The sequence below is a fragment of the Lepisma saccharinum genome, unplaced genomic scaffold (genome assembly GCF_977018435.1).
Source record: "Lepisma saccharinum unplaced genomic scaffold, izLepSacc3.1 HAP1_SCAFFOLD_383, whole genome shotgun sequence".
Lineage (NCBI taxonomy): Eukaryota > Metazoa > Arthropoda > Insecta > Zygentoma > Lepismatidae > Lepisma > Lepisma saccharinum.
Genome location: NW_028143090.1, coordinates 15,311 through 34,879, shown reverse-complemented (window position 1 = coordinate 34,879; position 19,569 = coordinate 15,311). Strand labels below are relative to the sequence as shown.

The window sequence follows — 19,569 nt, the reverse complement described above, 5'->3', positions numbered from 1 at the left end:
TGTTGAAAATCACATGATGATAAACAAAATTCATTCATGACTGAACACAAATGACACCATTGTTTCCCTTGATGTGCGGGAACAGACTAATCTTATCGCTGCTACAGCTAGCAAGTTCAATGAAACTGGAATTTGAGTAGACATTCGGGGGAAGAAAGGAATGCAGCTTGATGGAGCGAAGTTATGTGCATATGAAATCCCAATTTGCAGCGTCTTCCTGATGTGATCGAAGATAAAACGTTCTTCAGCTGCTAGTGGTAGGAAACTTTAGGCAAGCGTTTAGTTACAAATCGACAGTTTGTGCGCACAACCTCGATTGCCGGTTTTTGCATGTTTTCTACTTAATTTGATGATATTTCATGGTTATTTCGCGAAAAAACGTTCATTTTGTGGAAAAGCACACATTTCGCATTACTTCGCGAATAAATTTCATGCATATTTCATCATTGGGGGTGTAGTTACGTGCAGAATGTTCAAAATTGCATGTTTTTTTCACATTTCGCGCATCGCGAAAATTCAATGTCCCTAGCAATTATGTTTAAATGTAGTTTTATAAATTTTTACTTGAAGGTTACATAAAATATTCCGCAAGGTTTTTCTGTGCCTCATTTCAGAGTGGGCCTTGCACAATACAGTAGTCGGTCAGCATCTGAAAATACAGCTTTGTTTCGTGTCCATCAGTTTGTGTAAATATATTTTTTATGTTGTGACCAATTTTACTTTAAAAGCACAGATAAAGTGATAATAGTGGCCAACAAGGTAAACTCAAAATAGGCTTCACCCAAAGTATTTTAAGTTTGCTGGAAGAAATGTAAATTTACCACAATTAATTCCACAAAATCCATTGCCAAAGATTTCAGGTAAAACTAATATTGTGCTTTTGCATTAACCATATTTACGATTAATGGCGTACTTGCTAAAAAGACCATGTTAGTGAATTAAAATATGCAAGTTATGCTAGCCAATGCATTTAAAATTCTTGAAACAACTGGGAACAAGAAAAAAGGAACTTTATTGAAAAATGACCTAAAAACCAAAAAGCTAGGAAAATGTAAAAAAAAGAAAAGGCAAAATGAGAAGAATGCTTTCTGTTTCTAACTGAAGTCAAAGGGACTACTATCAGTTTTAGTGTAACTGTTATTTTAAATAGACCTTGGTTAGGTACAGTGGAACCCCGATTTTACGTTCCCCGGTTTTACATATTCCCGCATTATACATTCAATATTCATGTTCCCAATAGATCAAAATGATATAAATTTTTTCCCAATTTTACATTTTCCTGCACTTTTAAGTTTTTTCAGTTTGGTCCCCTGAAAAACGTACCACTGTACCAATACAAAATTATCTACATCGGAATGTATGGATTCAAAATTTAATCATCGATAGTGTTATTCAGGGTCTATGATCTGTTCCTATCAGTTTATATATTGAAAAATTTAAATTGTAATGATGGGAATGATTGATCCATACTCTATCGGTCAATACCGGGTGTTTCGTAAATAATTGAGGGGTTACACATATTTAGTGCAAGTAAACTGCAATGACCCAAGTTTCTAATACCTACATACCCTTTTCGACCCAACGACCCAAGTTTCTAATACCTACATACCCTTTTCGTCAGCATGATTGGTATAATTGCATGTTTTCAGTTTCACAGTACTTCACTTGGATATACTGTACTGAAACAGAAATCCCATTGATAATCTAAGGAAATACGAGGTTCACTATTTATATTTTGAGCCTAACAATGAAAAAACAGGAATTTGGCATTGAAAACTGCTTTATTGTTTTTCGAAGTATTCTCCTTTATGGTCAATACACTTTTGCATTCGTTCGAACCATTTGTCAAAGCAGTTTTTCCTATCTTCTTGAGACACCTCCATAATATTGTTTTTGAACGCATCAACGGTGTCTTCCGCCGACGAAAATCGTTGTCCACGCAATTTATTCTTGGCAAGAAGAAGTTGTTGGGTGCCAAATCATGACTGTACGGTGGATGACCCATCAATTCGATTTTTTGACTGTTCATAAAGTCTGTTGTTAGACGAGATGTGTGACAGCTGGCATTGTCTTGATGAAGAATGATCCGACAGCGTTTGTTTGTTTTCCGTATTTGACCGAAGACCTCTGGCAAACAAATTGTTGTGTACCATTCAGAGTTGACCGTTCTACGTTCCTCTAAAGGCACAGTTGCCACATGACCAGTTTTCCCGAAAAAACAGGTGACCATTTGTTTCGATGTGCTTCGAGCGCGAACAACTTTTGTTGGATTGGGTTCATCTTGAAACACCCATACAGTCGACTGCTGTTTACGTTCCGGCTCATATGCATATATCCATGATTCGTCACCTGTTACAATCTTATATATGTCTTTTGAAGCACCACGATTGTATTTATTGAGCATTTGTTTGCACCAATTGACGCGAGCGTCTTTTTGAGTTTTTGTCAAATTGTGTGGAATCCAACGAGAACATACCTTTCTCACAGCTAAATGATCATGTAATATTTTATATATGCTGGTGGAACTAATGCCTATGGTTGCCTCAATCTCACAGTATGTCACATGATGATCTTGCAGTATTAGGTTTTGCACAGCATCAATGTTTTCTTGAACAACAACTGATTTTGGACGACCTTCGCGAATCTCGTCGGTGAGGGAATGGCGGCCACGATTAAATTCGTTATACCAGCATTTCACAGTGGCAAAGGATGGGGCTTCATCGCCAAATGTGGAAGTAAGTTGATCGATGCACTCTTGTCTTGATAATCCACGTCAAAAATCGTAAAAAATCATCGCATGAAAATGTTCACAAGTTAATTCCATTTTGTTGTTGTCGCGCAATCTCCAAGGCAACATAAACAACACAAATGAAGCTATTGACAAAACATTTGAAGTAGGTTATGGTCAATAATGCCAGACGATTCCGTGCAAACATCAAATCGCACCTAACTTCAATCAGTGTTACCAAGGCTCAAAATATTAATAGTGACCCTCGTATGGCACTTTATTTTGTTTAATTCAGTTGTTTCACTTATAAGCAAGAGTTATGTTATTTGCTTTACAGAAAAGAGAGAAGTAGCTTTATGCATGGAAAAATGAGTCTGCACTCATGGTTCTTGCAAGCAGAGGCTTCCAAACCTCAGTGGAAATATCAACATATAATACCGAAAATGTATAAGGAGACTGATAAATTACAAATTGTATTTCTTAATCAATCACTCTTATCTCATTTAGTCGTAACTTTAAAAATAATCAAGTATTTTATTTTAAACTTTCTGCCTATGATAAAATTCCATAATCCTTCCCTAGCTTGTGAATTATAATAATTTTCCAAATTCACTATTTTGTTGTTTAAATACAAACCATAGAAAACAGAAATTAAGTCAATTTCATAGAAGATAATATTGGTACTTAACAAATCCATACCTGGATCTGTATGAGTTTATTATTTCCATTTCGCGGTGGCTCAGTCAGTAACGCGTCTGACTACCATGCTAAAGGTCCCGGGTTCGATCCCCGGCCGGTCCGGGAACTTTTCTAATGTTGGAAGCGGGCCCCGGCACCCACCCAGCGTCGAATAACATGGGTACCTGGGGAAACCTGGGGGGTAAAGGCGGTCAGGGGCATGGTGCTGATCACATCACCCCCACTCACGATCGGATCAAGAAAGTGTGGGGCGTTACCCCCACACCCCCTATATGCCTTCATGGCATGGTGCTAAGCACAGGGGAACACTTTACTTTTTTTTTTTACTTTACATTTGCAAAAACATCAATTTAGTTTAGTTTGTAATTGTCAGGGAAAAATGTAAATTTTGTCCTGGAAAAGTCAGGGAATTTCATTTCTGCTTGTTTGTAGCCACCCTGATATTGTTTAGAGATTCCATTTTTGTTATACCAAGGGTCAGGTTTTTTTGGTGTTAATTTTTCAAAAATTTCGTGGAAAATATATAAAATATAGTGTTTATAGTTAAAAATCTGCCAGTAATTTTTAATGATTTGATTTATTTTACTTCGCTTCTTGTGCCACTTTTGGCTAATTTGCGAAGATAAGGATGAGTGATGTTATGATGAAATTGGTGAATAGGCGAACTCGGGACCCCTGGCATCGCAGTGCGATGTGTTAACGACTCCACCATGGTGACCGGCAGTAATTTTTGATGCTCTGCACTGACACATAATGTTACTAAATCAATGAATGATTTTATGCAAGGCGTAATATTTGCAACATTTATGAGAAAATCAGCCTTACTCAGTTATATTTATATTTTTAAATAAATGGAATGTTCCAAAGGATCAGGAAGACCAGTCACCTGCACATAACAAATAAGACTTTCAGGATGTCTATTCATCAATTTCATCATAACATCACTCATCCTTATCTTCGCAAATTAGCCAAAAGTGGCACAAGCGAAGTAAAATAAATCAAATCATTAAAAATTGCACCTGCACATAACAAATAAGACTTTCAGGTTACTGTGCCTTTGCAAATGATTTCTCATTCCTTTGCAGCCAACATCTTTAAACCGAATATATTTCTTAAAAAAATTTTTTTTTTAAAAAAATCCATTTTTTCGTTTTTATCATAAAAATCAAAAAGGTTCGCAGAAACAGTCAATTTTCACATCATGACAAAATTACAGCCATAAATCAAGTCACATTTGTGATAAATCATGTATATACTACTTGCTGCATCTCTGTTACATTTCATGTTTATCGCTAACAACAAAAAACCCAGCCCTGGTTATACCTTCATATGTATATAAATGAACAAAAAGACAGAACTGATTTATCATATGTAGTTTTAAAGAAATAATGTGCTCTCTGATGGCGTAGTGGGAATGTTGTCATCTTGTAAACAAGGGGTCAGACATTCGATATCCAGTGGATGCACATAGTGGTTAGGATTCCACTTTAAACTGTGTGTCCAGTCCTGTTTAGCCTGTCTGTGCATAAAGTGGACTTAAAACAACAAAAAAAAATATTCTCAATAAACTTGAAATGATATTGAAAACAAATTGGACTGGGCAATTTTTATGATGGAAGGTGTTTTTATTGAAGCCTGATATGAGCCACATGTTTAACGTTCACAAAGTGCAAACTACATAGTCTAGCTATTAAAATGTGAATTAAGATACTAATTAATAAACAGTAATTACTTTGAATTTTTTTAAAAAAACAGTAATGCAAATAGTATTTATTTATTTATTTATTTATGCTTTGCACTTCTACAGAGGATTGAACCTCCAATTACAGAAGGCGTACACTGTGTTTGATTAATACAATAGAAATTACATGGAAATAGACAAACACATATTCATTCATTCATGTACAATACATATAACATACAACATACGTAACGCATGAGATATATATATATATATATATATATACTTTTCTACATACATTTAAGCAAGAGGTTTATACGTGATTCACAAATATTGCACACTGTAAATGGTAACATTTATTTTAAACAATCTACCTAGGTATATTCTATCAGAGTTTCTATAGCACTGAATCTATTATTCTTTTATATCTGTCAAATGGAAGTGAAAAATCCACACATTGATTGTTTGCAACAAGGATATTGTAACTGTGACACATTCTATTTATTGGTGAGTTTCTATATTTCTGAGTTTTTGAAATTTTAGAAGTTAGAATATTTCTATTACGCAGATTATTTTTTCTTATATTGAATTGTATTTGACCGAGAAAGGAGCTGTTGTCTAAGACACAATTAATTGTTTTATACAAGTACAACTGTTCTAATATTTTCCTCCTATTACTAAGACTCTTAAATCCAAATATGTCAAGCAGATTATTATAATTCACGTTGTTTTGTCGTGGGGACATATCATATTTTTTGTAAAAGAGATACCTTAGGAACCTTTTCTGAATTCTTTCTATGCTATTTTCGTACGATCTATACATTGGAGACCAAATAACGGATGCGTATTCAAGTCTACTTCTTACTATGCTATTATATAGAGTTGTAATACAATGTATATTATTAAAACCTCTAGAATTCCTTATAACAAAACCTAATGATCTGTAGGCCTTATTTACCATATATATGATATGTGTTCTTTGAAGGTCAAAGCAGAATCAATGAAAACACCAAGATCTTTGATTAGGTTCACCTCTGGAAGTAATTTACCACAAATTGAATATGTACATCTCAAATTATTTCTTTTATTCGTTAGTTGCATAAAGTAGCATTTATTTGTATTAAATGTGAGATCATTTAAGCAGCTCCAATCATATAGTTTCTCTATATCTTCTTTGAGACCTATTGTATCGTCTAGACCATTAATTACTTTGTACAATTTAATATCATCAGCATACAGAAGAATCTGTGAGTTCTTAACACAAGTTGGTAGATCGTTTACATACAAAATAAATAAGAGAGGTCCTAGATTAGATCCTTGTGGGACACCGGAGTTTACAGTATATTCACATGATTTTGATTCTTTGTAAGTTACATATTGTCTCCTACCCTGAAGATATGATTTCAGTAAATTCAACATATTATTTGTCAAACCAAAGCCTGATAGTTTATGCAGAAGAATATCATGGTTGATTTTATCAAAAGCTTTTGCACAGTCAATATAGATTGTGTGTACAGCAGATCTACAATAGAATGCATTATATACATCTTGCACAAAATTTGTTAAATTGGTTGTAGTAGATCTACCTGGAAAAAACCCATGTTGGCAATCGCTTATGTAGTTTTTGACATGTTTGAATATTCTTGCATATAAAATTTGTTCTAACACTTTAGCAGGTGCACATATTACAGCAATTGGTCTATAATTTTCAATTCTTGTATATTCACCTGATTTTAAGATTGGGCAGACTTTAGTTAATTTCCAAATCTTCGGGAAACATTGTGTCTTCATTATTAAATTATAAATAAAACATAATGGTTTCTGAAGCACTTCGGCGCAAGCCTTAATTACATATGGAGGAATTCCATCTGGTCCACTGGATTTTTTCGGTTTTAATTTTTTTACTGCATACCAATATTCCTTGTCAGTGATCCCATAATTAGTGAGTGAACTAGATACCTTTAATTCAACTTCATCGGTAATTCCGTATGTGCTAGGATATTCAGCATAAACAGATTGAAAGTATGAAGCAAAGCTGTCAGTTATACTTTGATTTGTTTGTAAAGTTCTGCTGTCATGTATCATAGTTTGATTTGAATACGCGTTTCTACCCTTCTTATTATGTACATAGTTCCAAAAAGATTTTATATTATTGTTAATGCTTTCCTCGGTTTCTTTAATGTGCATACGATATGCTTTATTTATAATTGCCTTTGCCTTTTTGCGAGTTTCTCTATATTTTGTTTTACTATCATCAGCGTATTTCATGCGTTTTCTATGATATTCCTTAAGTTTTAAAGTGTTAATAATTTCTCCAGTAAACCATTGAGGGTATTTGTATTTTCTGTGGACCTTCTTCTTTGGTACAGTGTTATGAAATACAGAGTTCACATTTTCATAAAAATAGTTTACAGTCTCTTCCACTTCAGCCATGCTTGTAATGGGAGCCCAGTTTATGTCTCGTAACATTTCGTATAATGTTAAAAAGTTTGCCCTCTTAAAATATAATATTTCGACTGGATTTGGTTTCAACACATTTGTTAATATTTTAAAATGCACATTTAATATTAAAGCCAGATGGTGAAGATCTTCCTTGACAAGAGGCATCTCATCCCTATTTACGATGATATTGTTATGTACATTTGTTAGAATTAAATCTAGGGTTCTACTATTGTGATTTTTAATATTGTTAATAGAATGTAAGTTATAAAGATTCAAGAAATTGTCCAAACTTCTGTAACAAGTTCCACCTGTTTGCAGGTTATAGTTGGAATCTACAATTTTCGGCAGATTAAAATCACCAATTACAATAATGTTATTGTTTTGCAATTCTTCGTAGTCTTCAAACAGATCATAGAAAGATATATAATCATTCAGAGTTGAAGAAGGGGTGAAGTATACAGCAATTACATAATATATTCTATTATTTAAGTTTACTTTTACACATAAAATATCCCTATTATTGTCTAGAATAATGTTATCAGATCTTATATTATGCTTAGTAGCAATTAATACGCCTCCTCCTTGCAAATAATAAAAGAAGTTGAAGCTTCGTTTACTGCATAACCATGATATTCTCCATGGGTACTATAATCAGACATAAAAGTACCGCCAAAGCACATTTTAGAACAGTCTGTGCTGTTTGTTTTCTTGTTGCTGCTCAGCAGCTCTGTAATTTGTATCTACAAATATATATAGCTGTCACGTAAAGGATCCAGTTAAAAGAGTTCATTGTGGGGGCCTATGGGCTTCTACTTTTGAGATGATCACCCCCAAAATATTTGACACCTATATTGAGATGGATTATCAACATCCCATACAAATAAAAAAAAAAAAGGTAAAGCGCTCCCCTGTGCTTATCACCACGCCATGAAGGCATGTAGGGGGTGTGGGGGTAACGCCCCACACTTTCTTGATCCGGTCGTGATGGGGGTGATGTGATTAAGTAAAAGTAGAAAAGTTCCCGGATTTGAACCGGCCGGGGATCAAACCCGGGACCTTTAGTATGGTAGTCAGACGCGTTACCGACTGAGCCACCGCGGCCATACAATTAAAGCTAACTTCAACTCTCCATGATGGATAGTTCTTATTCTATGATTTGTTTAAAAAGAAGAGGGAAAATTATTATTGAAACAATTTTCTGAGGTTCAGGTCTGTGTGGGCGTAGGTGTTCTATGCGAGTGTGCATTAATTTCTTCTAACGAACATCCTCATCATTCAATTTAGTAAAAAGTGGCAGAAAAGTGTGACTAAGGGAGAATTCACAGGCAACACTCGTTGCTTGCGTATTTCACCAGTCGAATGCAGGCTTGTGCACCCTGTCACTCTGCTACAGTCTGAAATCTTGCTCTTGATTGGCTCATTCATTATATGGGGGTCAAGCCCCTTACTGTAACTAAAATCAACACTTGTCTTTGAGGACTTTGAATTCTGCTCTGGGTGTGGGTGTTCTTTGCGAGTGTCCCTACATCATACCACCACTCAGCCTCATCTTCATGATTAGCCAAAAGTGGCAGAAAAGTGAAGTAAAATAATCCATATCAATAACAACAAATAAAATCTCTTTCCCAGTGTTAAGAACTGAGACTTAAAGGAGCACTGTGTGCATGTAAGATTAAAAATCAGGACAACACACAATCCTACAAAGGATTTTACTGGTCCAGTGGCCTGCAACATGGCAGTTATCGACGTGTACTATATGCAAGTGAGGTTGACTTTTGGGTAACTCTTCAAATGGTCATCCGTTACACCCCAAAGATGGGTCATAATTAGACAAAGTTGATGAAACTACACTTAAAATGTCCCATGCCAGGATGTGAACCTGGGATCTTCGTATGACATTTCTCTATCTGTTTATAAGATGACTGCTAACAAACACATTTATATGACATCTGCAATAAATCTATCTGTATGACAGCAGTTCCCTGTGATTTTGTAAAACTCAATTATTATAATAAAAGAGATGCTATTTATATTTCAACTAAGATCACAGGTATGCTCAAAAAATTTACCTCAAATATGTTACACACAGGTAGGTAGCACAACAATTAAGCCATTGTAGTGTTGGTATTATAATTAAAATTGTTATTTTTAATTCAACATCAGTCAAAAATTAGGTAGAAATTTATGTACCAATCTTTGTTTTTCTCATGTTATTCTAACTAACTAACTAACTCTCTAGCCTTCTTAAACCCGAAGGTTCATGGCTGCAGCAACACAGGCCTTCCATCTGTCCCTATCTTGAGCAAGATCTATATACTCTTTTCCATCCCTACCGATTTCCTTTAGGTCCATCTCAACGTTGTCCCTCCATCTTCGTCTTGGGCCTTCCTACAGGTCTCTTACCATCAGGTTTCCCAACAAGAATCCTGTAAACTCCTCTTTCCTCTCCCATTCGTGCCACATGGCCTGCCCACCTAAGTCTTCTTGATTTAATTATTCTGATAATATCTGGACATGAGTACAAATTATGTAGTTCTAAATTATGTAACCTTCTCCACTCACCTGTCTCCTCATCCCTTTTAGGTCCAAAGATTTTCCTAAGGATCTTATTTTCAAATACTCTCAATTTATGTTCCTCTTTCAACGTAAGGGACCACGTTTCACACCCATATAATACGACAGGCAAAGTTACTGATTTGTATATTTTAATTTTTAGTTTCTTAGATATTAAACGAGAAGACAAAAGTTTATGAAGAGAGAAGTAACATGCATTTCCTGAATTAAGCCTACTTTTTATTTCCTCTTTAATATAATTTTCATTTGTTAATATTACTCCTAAGTATTTGAATTTGGAAACTGGTTCAAACGAGTTGTTATCAATAATTAGATTTTGATTATTACCTAACACTTGGTTTCGGCCTGTAAGCATATATTTAGTTTTCTCTTTGTTAACTTCCAAACCTATGTCTTTAGCAGTTTTGAAAAATATTTTAGCATTATTCTTAATTGTATTTATATCATCCCCTAATAAGTCTACATCAGTGTCTTCATTTTTTATTCTGTAAACATGTATGCCTTGCAGTTGATACCTATGTTGCACGAGTTGCGTGCCCTGCCTAATATTATTGAAGTTCCAAGGTGCATTTAGTGATAATTCTACAACAATTAATTTAAATGTTTTAATAAATTGCAAAAATATAAAAGTTTACGTGTCATGCCCGTTGGCAGAATGTAATGAGGACACGCAGATGAAAGTTTAGTATCTTTAATTCTAAGCACATTAACGTCTTCGGGCGCAGTTTAATATTCATAAGAGAAACTAAATATTGCATGGTGCCTAAAGAAAAAGGGCCAATGTACTTATCTTAATGTAATTTTTCCCTGAAGTTTGAATGAGTGTGTGAATGCTGAGTGATAGCGAGGGGTTGTGTAATGTGTCTATTTTTGTGTGTTATATAATATACATTTTTGTTATCTATGATTTGTGTTTATACAAATAGTATACTAATCCTCATAACCCTTTTTTTTTTTTTTTTTTTAGTTCAACGTTAAAGTCAGCAAAGCATTTCTGCTGGGTAACATCAATTATTATTATTATCTACGTCATTATTATTATTATTCACCGTCACTTTATGCACGAGTCGGCTATTCGTCGGGGGTAAAAACCGATCCGGTCACACGTACCCTGGAATCAAACCGTTTAGCTGGGCCCGGCACGTAGGAAGGGGACTTCGGTCTCCGGACTAAGTGCCAAACATAGGTCAGGTACCTAGGTCCAGGGAGAGCATTTTGACATTTTGTAATGCATAAAGGTAGATAATTATAAATTGCACGTGTGTACCACAAATATTAAAATGGCAATCATTAAAATTACATGAATTGAAGGGACAATGGAAAAAAATCTGGTAAGTCAATTTTCTGTCTTAAGTGAAGTAGTGATGCCATTTCCTGCCATGTGGATGCTGTACTGGACTTGACAACATGCTTTCTTTCATTTCATATAGTTGATTGACACTCCAATTCATCAAAGCATATGTTTTTTGCAAATTTTCTGGAGTTTGACTTCACTGGTTTTTTTTTTTCCTCCAACCCTTCAATTATGGTTGACCATAATTGGGTAGGAACACATTGCTTTTGAAAAAAGTGTAACTGCATGTTGATGGGAAGTCAGTTTGATCAACTTGACCAGGAGGATAATTTTTACGTGATCCTGTGTTTTTCTAATCCAACATTTCAATGTTTTAATTCTTGGAAATCTGTTGACATCTGAGAAATTGTGAATAAGGAGCATAAGCCAAGTACAATTTTCTTACATGTAAAATTGTTTGTATTTTTTGCAGGATCTGGTCAAGTTTACATAAATATCAGTAAAAATTTCATAACTGTACATACCTAGTTGTTATTTATTGCATACATTTCCTTCTTAGCTGAAATGCTGTGGAGCCAACACACCTTCAGATTTGGCAGGAAGCGTTTCCTCAGGTGGCAACCAAGACAGTGCAATGGATGTGCTGGTACGAACATCAGCAGACATATACAAGGTGCCACAGAGCTGCTGTGTTGATGAGGACCAATGCAAGGATCCAGTGAAAACAAAAGTCTGTGCTAATTCCCTGAGTGCTGTGCATAAAGAGGTTTGTCATTAAATAATTAGCCACTGTTAATTTGATAATACATGACATGTAGCATTTGTGCATTACATAAGAGGTCTGACTCAGAAAAACAGGATTGTGTGTAACTCTTATTACTTGAAAACTGACACACAGCTGTTTGCAATTATTCTGCAGATCTGAGGTCCTAGAGGATATATTTTACCCTTGCTTTCACATTTACAACCAACTACAAATTATGTTCCTTTCAGCTTGATTTGGATGTTTGAGAAAATGCTGAAATGGCATGAAGCCAGATCAAGTGAATAGGGTGGATGTTGGAGCACAATGATGTTTCTGTAAATTGAGAACTGTTTTGAAGTGCAGTTTAGTGTGTTGTTCCAATGCAACATTTCCCCACTAACAGTAAAAACATATCTATATTTTAATACATGTCCATATACTGTGTGATATAGTCAAGCTGCACAATGTATTTGTGTCCTTTTGATCTGTACCTTTTTCCATACCAAAATAACTTTCCTATGGGTCTTATTGAGTGAGTTTCCAACATATAAGCGAATGGATTTTTAAATTACTGTAGCTTGTAAAACTTGTCTGGGTTTCATCTGCCATTATTGATGAAACATCCCATATTTCTGCTCGCGTACACATACCAATATTAGAGGTCAGCAGAAAATAAAGAAAATAAATTTCTCATGTTATTCAATAAAAGAATTTCTTACGAATGAACAATTATTTAAAAATTTCAATAAGATGTCAGCATACAAAAAAAAAAATATGTATATCACATTGCTCACTGTTTTCTAAATTATTTAGGATGCATCCTCTACTCAAGTGAACATTTAAAACATATTTTTTGTTACAAACAACTGAATTATGTTTACATTTTATCAAAATCTATGTACTAAGTCAAAGTGACAATCAGTAAGGTACAAACAATCTTCCGTCAAAGTTCAATCATTTCACCAAAACTGTAATATGCTTTGCACAATACAACGTCGGATTAGCATTCAGAAATAATATTAAACATAGACGTCAATCTTGCTTAAGGGCTCTAACGAAAAAGTTTTGAAAAACGTTATTTTTTGTTCTTCTGGGATGTGCTGATTCTTTATTAATGTATAACTCACCTACTAAGGCTTTATGATGAAAAAATAGTAAAGAATATGGAATTAAATGTGGAATGAGGGGCTCCAAAACTTTAGAAAAACATTTCACGAAATATAAAAAAGAAGGAAGAAGGAGATTTGAAGGGAGTACATGGAATAACATGCGAATGTAATAGAGAGTACATCGACCAAGCGGGGAGAAACATGATAAAGACATAAGAGAAAAGGTTTCCAAAACGGGTTTGTCAGAACGTATCATCGAAGAAGGCCATGTAATTGTGGAGCGTAGAGTTTTAAGGGAGGAGAGTAAATTAAGAAGGAATGTTTATGAAGGATCATATCATATATCTGTAAAGAGAGAACAAATTAAATAGGGACGACGGGAATATAAATGAAATATGGACAGGAATGTTTAAAAAATGGGATAAGGAAGAATATAAAAGCCTTGGATTCCATGTCACCCCGGAAGTTTTGCGCTAGAGGCTTCGAAAGACTAAGATTTTGAACTGGATATGACGTAATCAGGAGGGGAGGGAGGGGAAATGATGATCAAAAGACAGCCGGTTCGACTGCTTCCACATTCGCAATGGAAGCTCATTGCAGACAACTTGACTGTGAAATAGTGAACAGTTTTTAGAATTTTAATAGGTTTTAACTTAGGTAAACGATGGCTTTAAAGCACGAAAATTGTCAGTGTGTAATCAATGTTCCTATATTTTTTCCCCCACTCACATTTCACCTAACCCTTGATCCTGTTGACTATGGAAGAAATATTTTGACGAAGCTATGACTTTATGAATTGCTTATAACACCGAAACCTGAAGAAGAGAGAAGTTTTCTCTCGAAACGTAATTGAAGGAAACTTATCATACTCGCAAAAAACATAAGTAAAATTGTAATTTATATTGTGAGGCAACGTGAATATTTTTTAATAATTAGGTAGTAATTCATAATTGAGAAAAGAGAGACGCGGTAGTATATAAATACGGAGAAACTAGTACTCACTTTTATCCGTGAAGCTGTTTTTTCTTCTTTTTCGATTAATTTCAGTGGCCACTGCCACCATCTTCGTTGGAACTTGCTGCACTGTTCCAACGAGGATGGTGGCAGTGGCCACTGAAATTAATCGAAAAAGAGGAAAAAACAGCTTCGTGGATAAAAGTGAGTACGAGTTTCTCCGTATTTATAGGTAGTAATCTTGGGTAAAAAGTTGGTGTCTTTTGCCACGCTGTTGGTCAGTTGAATGAGCTTATCGGTTGTGTACAGTCTCATTGAGATCATGAGATGGAGACTCACGGATTGAGTGCTTGGGGGAAAAAAAAAAAAAAAATTCTCTATTTGACTATTGGTTTGGAGCAAGAACCAGTCACTCGGGATACGCTTTTTGCTCTTATGTTGCAGAGCAAGCAAAATGTAGATCAGCTGAAATCTGATCTTATGAAAATTTTGAGAAGGCAAATGGTCAGTTTTAAGAGCTGCCTGCTAGTGAGCAATCTTTGAGGACCGAACTCAAAGGTGGTCATGAAAAGACAAATGAGAGACTGCAACCTCTCAGCATTACTCACGCACAGACATGGGAGCAGCTTAAGTCAGAATTGAAATCTGATCTTGAGGAAATGAAAAGGGAATCGGCAGATAGCATTTCTAGCCTTAAGTTTAAAATGAAGGATCCATGGTTAGTTTTGCAGAATAGTTTGTCATTCAACTTTTATTCGGGTGTCCTCACTCTTTTGGACCATGTAGTTAATTGCATTGCAATAATTGAAAATTTTGTATGTTTTCAGTTGGATACAAAAATGGTGGAGAAAGAGAAGAACAGCACAAATAAAACCCCCTTGCAGAATCGGAGTAGAAAGGCAAAATTCATTCACTCTTTTGGAAACAAATTACATGGTAAGTGTATTTAGAAAACTTGTACACTTTTTTGTACAATTAATACTTCAGTTAGCATGATTACCTCTGCATTCTAACCTCAACTTAACAAATATTCCGATCTGCAATGCTTCCTTATTGCAAAATTAGTGCAGAGCGTTTTATTTGCAAGTCATTACACTGCATCCCCCCCCCCCTTTCCGAAATTCCGGCTTTACTGTTAATCTGCTCTCGAGACACCCGGGAAGATTGTGTGTAAAGAGATATTAGATGTATGGAAGGAACAGAGAACCTGAATATAGAAGGGAATCAGGGGCAACAATACAAACTGTAGTTACTTTACTTTACTGTCATTTTTTGCTTAGTAAAATTTCTGTCTTAGTAATGCTTCCAATTGTCAACCTTTTTCAGAGGAGAAGCGGCAGAAACGGAAAGACTTGCAACAGCAACAGCAACAGCAGCCTCCTAAAATCAGACCGGGTCCAAGTTCTGCTGGAGTTACGGTCCCCATCGGGCCCGGAATTCAGGCATCACCTGTGCCCGCTGGGCTACGTAGTCAATCACCAGGTCAGTAGAAGTTAAAATTGGTATTCATGGACAAATAGTACTATAACTATTAATGCAAAATGTTACATATAACTTTATTTTATCACTGTTCTCATCCATCTTTCTCAGAAGTTATGAATTTATTTAACTCGTGAGAAAAATGCATGTGAAGTATTTTGAAAGGTTAAGCTGAAAAAAATGAAAAACTTCATTATAATTAATTTATTTCGTTAGTATTAATTACACTTTGACTACTCAAAGTATCTGTGCAAACATTATCTACGAATTGTGGGAGTATGTAATCGTCAGTATTTAATTAGTGGAATTTAATTTATCGACATGGAAAATTTTCTCCACGGGGGTAGAACTTATCAATCCCTAAGATTATATGTTTATTTTATAAAGTCTCTCTGAATGTTTTGACCACTTATAGAATATGCAGTGCAAAGTGTGGGTCCTGGCGATTCTACAGCCCATTCACAAAACTGCATTCTCCTATCAGAGTCATCGTCAGAGAGATGGTGCTGCAGCTACAGCTTGTATGGGTGCCACTTAACCATCTTTAACACCCTGCAAATGGAACTCTGGCTGACACCACATTGCACAGACATTAGACGTGTGCTGCGCTGCGGAGACGAGGCAAACAATGCTAGCACTGCCATAGCTGTTCCTTCGTCAGTGGCAGTTCTGGGTCTACCAGATCGTGGTACTGCACTGTACCACTCTCTTCGAACCTGGACAAATTGCGACACTGGGTTCAGTTCGATGAAATCATGCTCTACAGCATGGGCATTCCCCCCCCCCCCACCCCCACAGCATGATGATTTGGATTCCTTCGGCCTTGATCAATGGCATGGTTCAGCACCTGCAAATGATACATAATTATCACTTCCATATGCCCATAACTTCTTAATCATTTAATGTTTTCGTAAATCTGTCTTCACCACTGAATTCCTGGTGAAATTCTAACCGAAAACCATACATCACATGCCCCCTTCCCATTTAAAGAAATGAACTTGAATCCAAGATGGTGGACTAACATTACTAGTTCGCCTAACATATTACTACCGTGGCCAATTGCTGCAGTCTACACCCTTTCATTTTATAAGAGGTGGTCAGGGACTTTTGACTCACCCTGTGCTTTGCACCACTCCACGAAGACATATAGAAGGATCACTGCTGAAGGTAAGGGTGATGTGATCAGCACCATGCCTCTGGCCACTGTCACTAAGTTATTTTCTGTCACTCAAATTTTGTTGTTCATATTCTCTACGAAAGTAATCATCTAAATTGTCTCCTCTACGTAGTTTGGAGAATATGTACTTCTGGTATGTGCTGATGGTCCATTGTATTGCTTGGTGTCTTGTTGCTGGGTAATAACGGAATTCGGGGAAACACAGCAGATTTATGGTAACTGTGGAAACTGATGACCTACAGATAAATGTGACCATTTTCTGAAGTTCCTTCCAAGCTTGTTGCGCCTTGCCACAGTTTATTATCTGGTGTTCTATTGTGTCGTCTCTGGAACACGTTTCACAGGTAGGGTCTAAACTGAATCAGAGTCTACATCATTTTGCTTTACGATCTATTATTTCATGTACTACTTGGTACCACTGAGTTTGTTTCCCTATCGTACTCGAGCACTATTTGGAGGCTTCTCGTTTCTCCCTCGCTGGAAGCACAGAGCAGGCAATTGCCCCCCTGAGATTTCCGGAAAGAGTAAATGTAATTCGAATGGTGAAATTGTAGCAATATTTTACAACAAAAAATTGTTTTCTGTGACATACAGTGCAAAAAATGAAGAACTGTTCGTTCATCAACAAAGTTATAGGCTAGAACAGTGGTTCTGAAAGTGTGCGCCACAGTGGCCTGGGGCACCTTGAAACACTAAGGGTGCAGTGAAACGAAAAAGTTAGGGAACCTCTGGGCTAGATGTTTATTGAAAGGAAGAAAGGTGAATCCTGTTGCTATCTAAATAGTAGACTCAAGTCTGAACTTGTATACAATTATAACCGATTATTGTAACACTCTTCCTCCGGAACGAATGAGGAGAAAGAACACTTCACACCCCTCTTAAGTAATAGACTGTTCTGGACTTTTGGCAGACAAAGAGTGCAGTCGGCGGTTAGATGTTATGACGTCGCGTCTTTGCGGTTCGTGTTCGCGCGCTCGTTGCTGGCAAAACTTGGAAAATTTGCAGTGACAGAGCAGTTGACATTTTGATATTTCGTTACGTTGAAATGCTGAATTGAATAGTGAGTTTGATCCCAAAAAGAAACTTGAACGGTGAACTCGCAGCCTGGAAGAAGGAAGAGTTGCAGCGTAACCGGATCGGATCGCCTTCTACAGACTGAAGCGGAAACATCAGGAAGTGCATTTAAGAAATTAGGAAGATACGTCAACAGTGGTTTTGTTAGTGATAAGTGAACCTGGTTTAAGTGTCGAGAGCTCTCGTGAATATGGTTTATGGATTATTAGCGTCGAACAGTATAAGGTAACAAGTACAGCGCTGAACTACAAAAAAGCTAGCTAAAACCGTGAGTAATATTTCCAATGTGTTACATTTTTTTAAATTTTGTGTTCATTTTATGCAAGGTTTATACATTGAAAATTCACCGAGACAATCAGGGCATTCTCTGTATATCCCTGTATCTGGATTTTCCGGTGTAAACCAGGTGAAGGAGACTTAACAAGGGCCTCCTTGCGATTGTTTTAGTAAAAATAGAATCTGAGTAATAAAAATATGTGAAAGGTAATTTTCATCTTTGCTTCACTCATTTATTCAGGTATTGTAAAAAACTGAAAAAATCCTGCTTGTATCTTGAACGAAAGCAGGCAAACTTATTTCAAAACCAAAATACTCTTTTTAATGTTATATGGTGCCAAAACCCGGGAGTTGCCTTAGATTGTCTTGGTGAAAGAAAAAAAAATGACAGGGGTAACAGGCATTGTGTTGCGTCGTTGTGGGCGATGTTTATGTAAACATTGAGTGTTGCAACCGGCGTTCGTGTTTGTCGGTAGCATGGCTCGTACAATACGGAAAGCTCCTTGTTGCGGCAGATTGTTGATTTCAGACGCTGCTGTACAATGTTCAGACTGTAAACAATGGGTGCATAAAGACTGCCTTGAGAAAGATTTTTCCTGCAAGCAGTGCAAGAACGGACCTGAAAATGAAGTTCATGATAATGAAAAAATAGACGAAAAAGAACAGGGTGTTTCGAAAGAAAGTGACGAATTTGGTTGTCAAGTTGACATTGATCGGGGAAAGGAAAATGAGGTCTTGAATACAATTTTGTCATTTATGAAACAGAGTAGGCTAGCGCAGGAGAACTTATGCCTAAAATGGGAAGAAAATAAGGAACAAGATAATCTAAAATGGGAGAGATTATACGAAAAAATGGAGCAAGATAGGTTAGAACGGAGACAGGAAGAGGATAAAGATAGGCTCCTCCAGGAAGACTTATACAGAAAATTGGAGCAGAAAGAGGAACAGAATAAATTTGAACTCAAGGAAATAATAAATGCTTCCATGCAAAACGTAAATGACAAGATGGAGGGAAGACTAGGCGTTTTGAAAGTGGAAGTCACTAGGATAGAAAAAATGGAGGTCGTTATGAAGGAAAATAAAGTATCATGTCAATTTCAGACCGGAATTGATGAAGTAAAATATGATTGTAATGAGGTCCGTGACAACAGTGAGAAGATAGAAGATAGTTCTGATCAATTACTAGTGGCTATAGAAAGTAAACAAAGGGAGACAGATTGGAAAGTGCAGGTTCTAGAGGAACGAGTGTGCGTGTTGGGAATGAAAAAGCAACAAGTTGAAGATGAGTCACTCAGAATACAGCAATCTCAGGAAGTGATAAGTAAAGAAGAAAGTTT

At 36.1% G+C, this 19,569-nt stretch overlaps 1 protein-coding gene across 1 annotated transcript in view; it reads left to right on the top strand.

Annotated features, from left to right (window-relative positions):
• LOC145982739 (DNA ligase 4-like) overlaps positions 1 to 19,569 on the top strand; it is a gene marked incomplete at its 3' end in the record, with an annotated part of 102,694 nt that overhangs the window by 68,312 nt on the left and 14,813 nt on the right. The window contains exons 12-14 of the mRNA XM_083116100.1: positions 11,978 to 12,184; positions 15,054 to 15,162; positions 15,553 to 15,708. Coding sequence (XP_082972226.1) covers positions 11,978 to 12,184; positions 15,054 to 15,162; positions 15,553 to 15,708 — 472 coding nt within the window. The remainder of the gene's footprint in view (positions 1 to 11,977; positions 12,185 to 15,053; positions 15,163 to 15,552; positions 15,709 to 19,569) is intronic.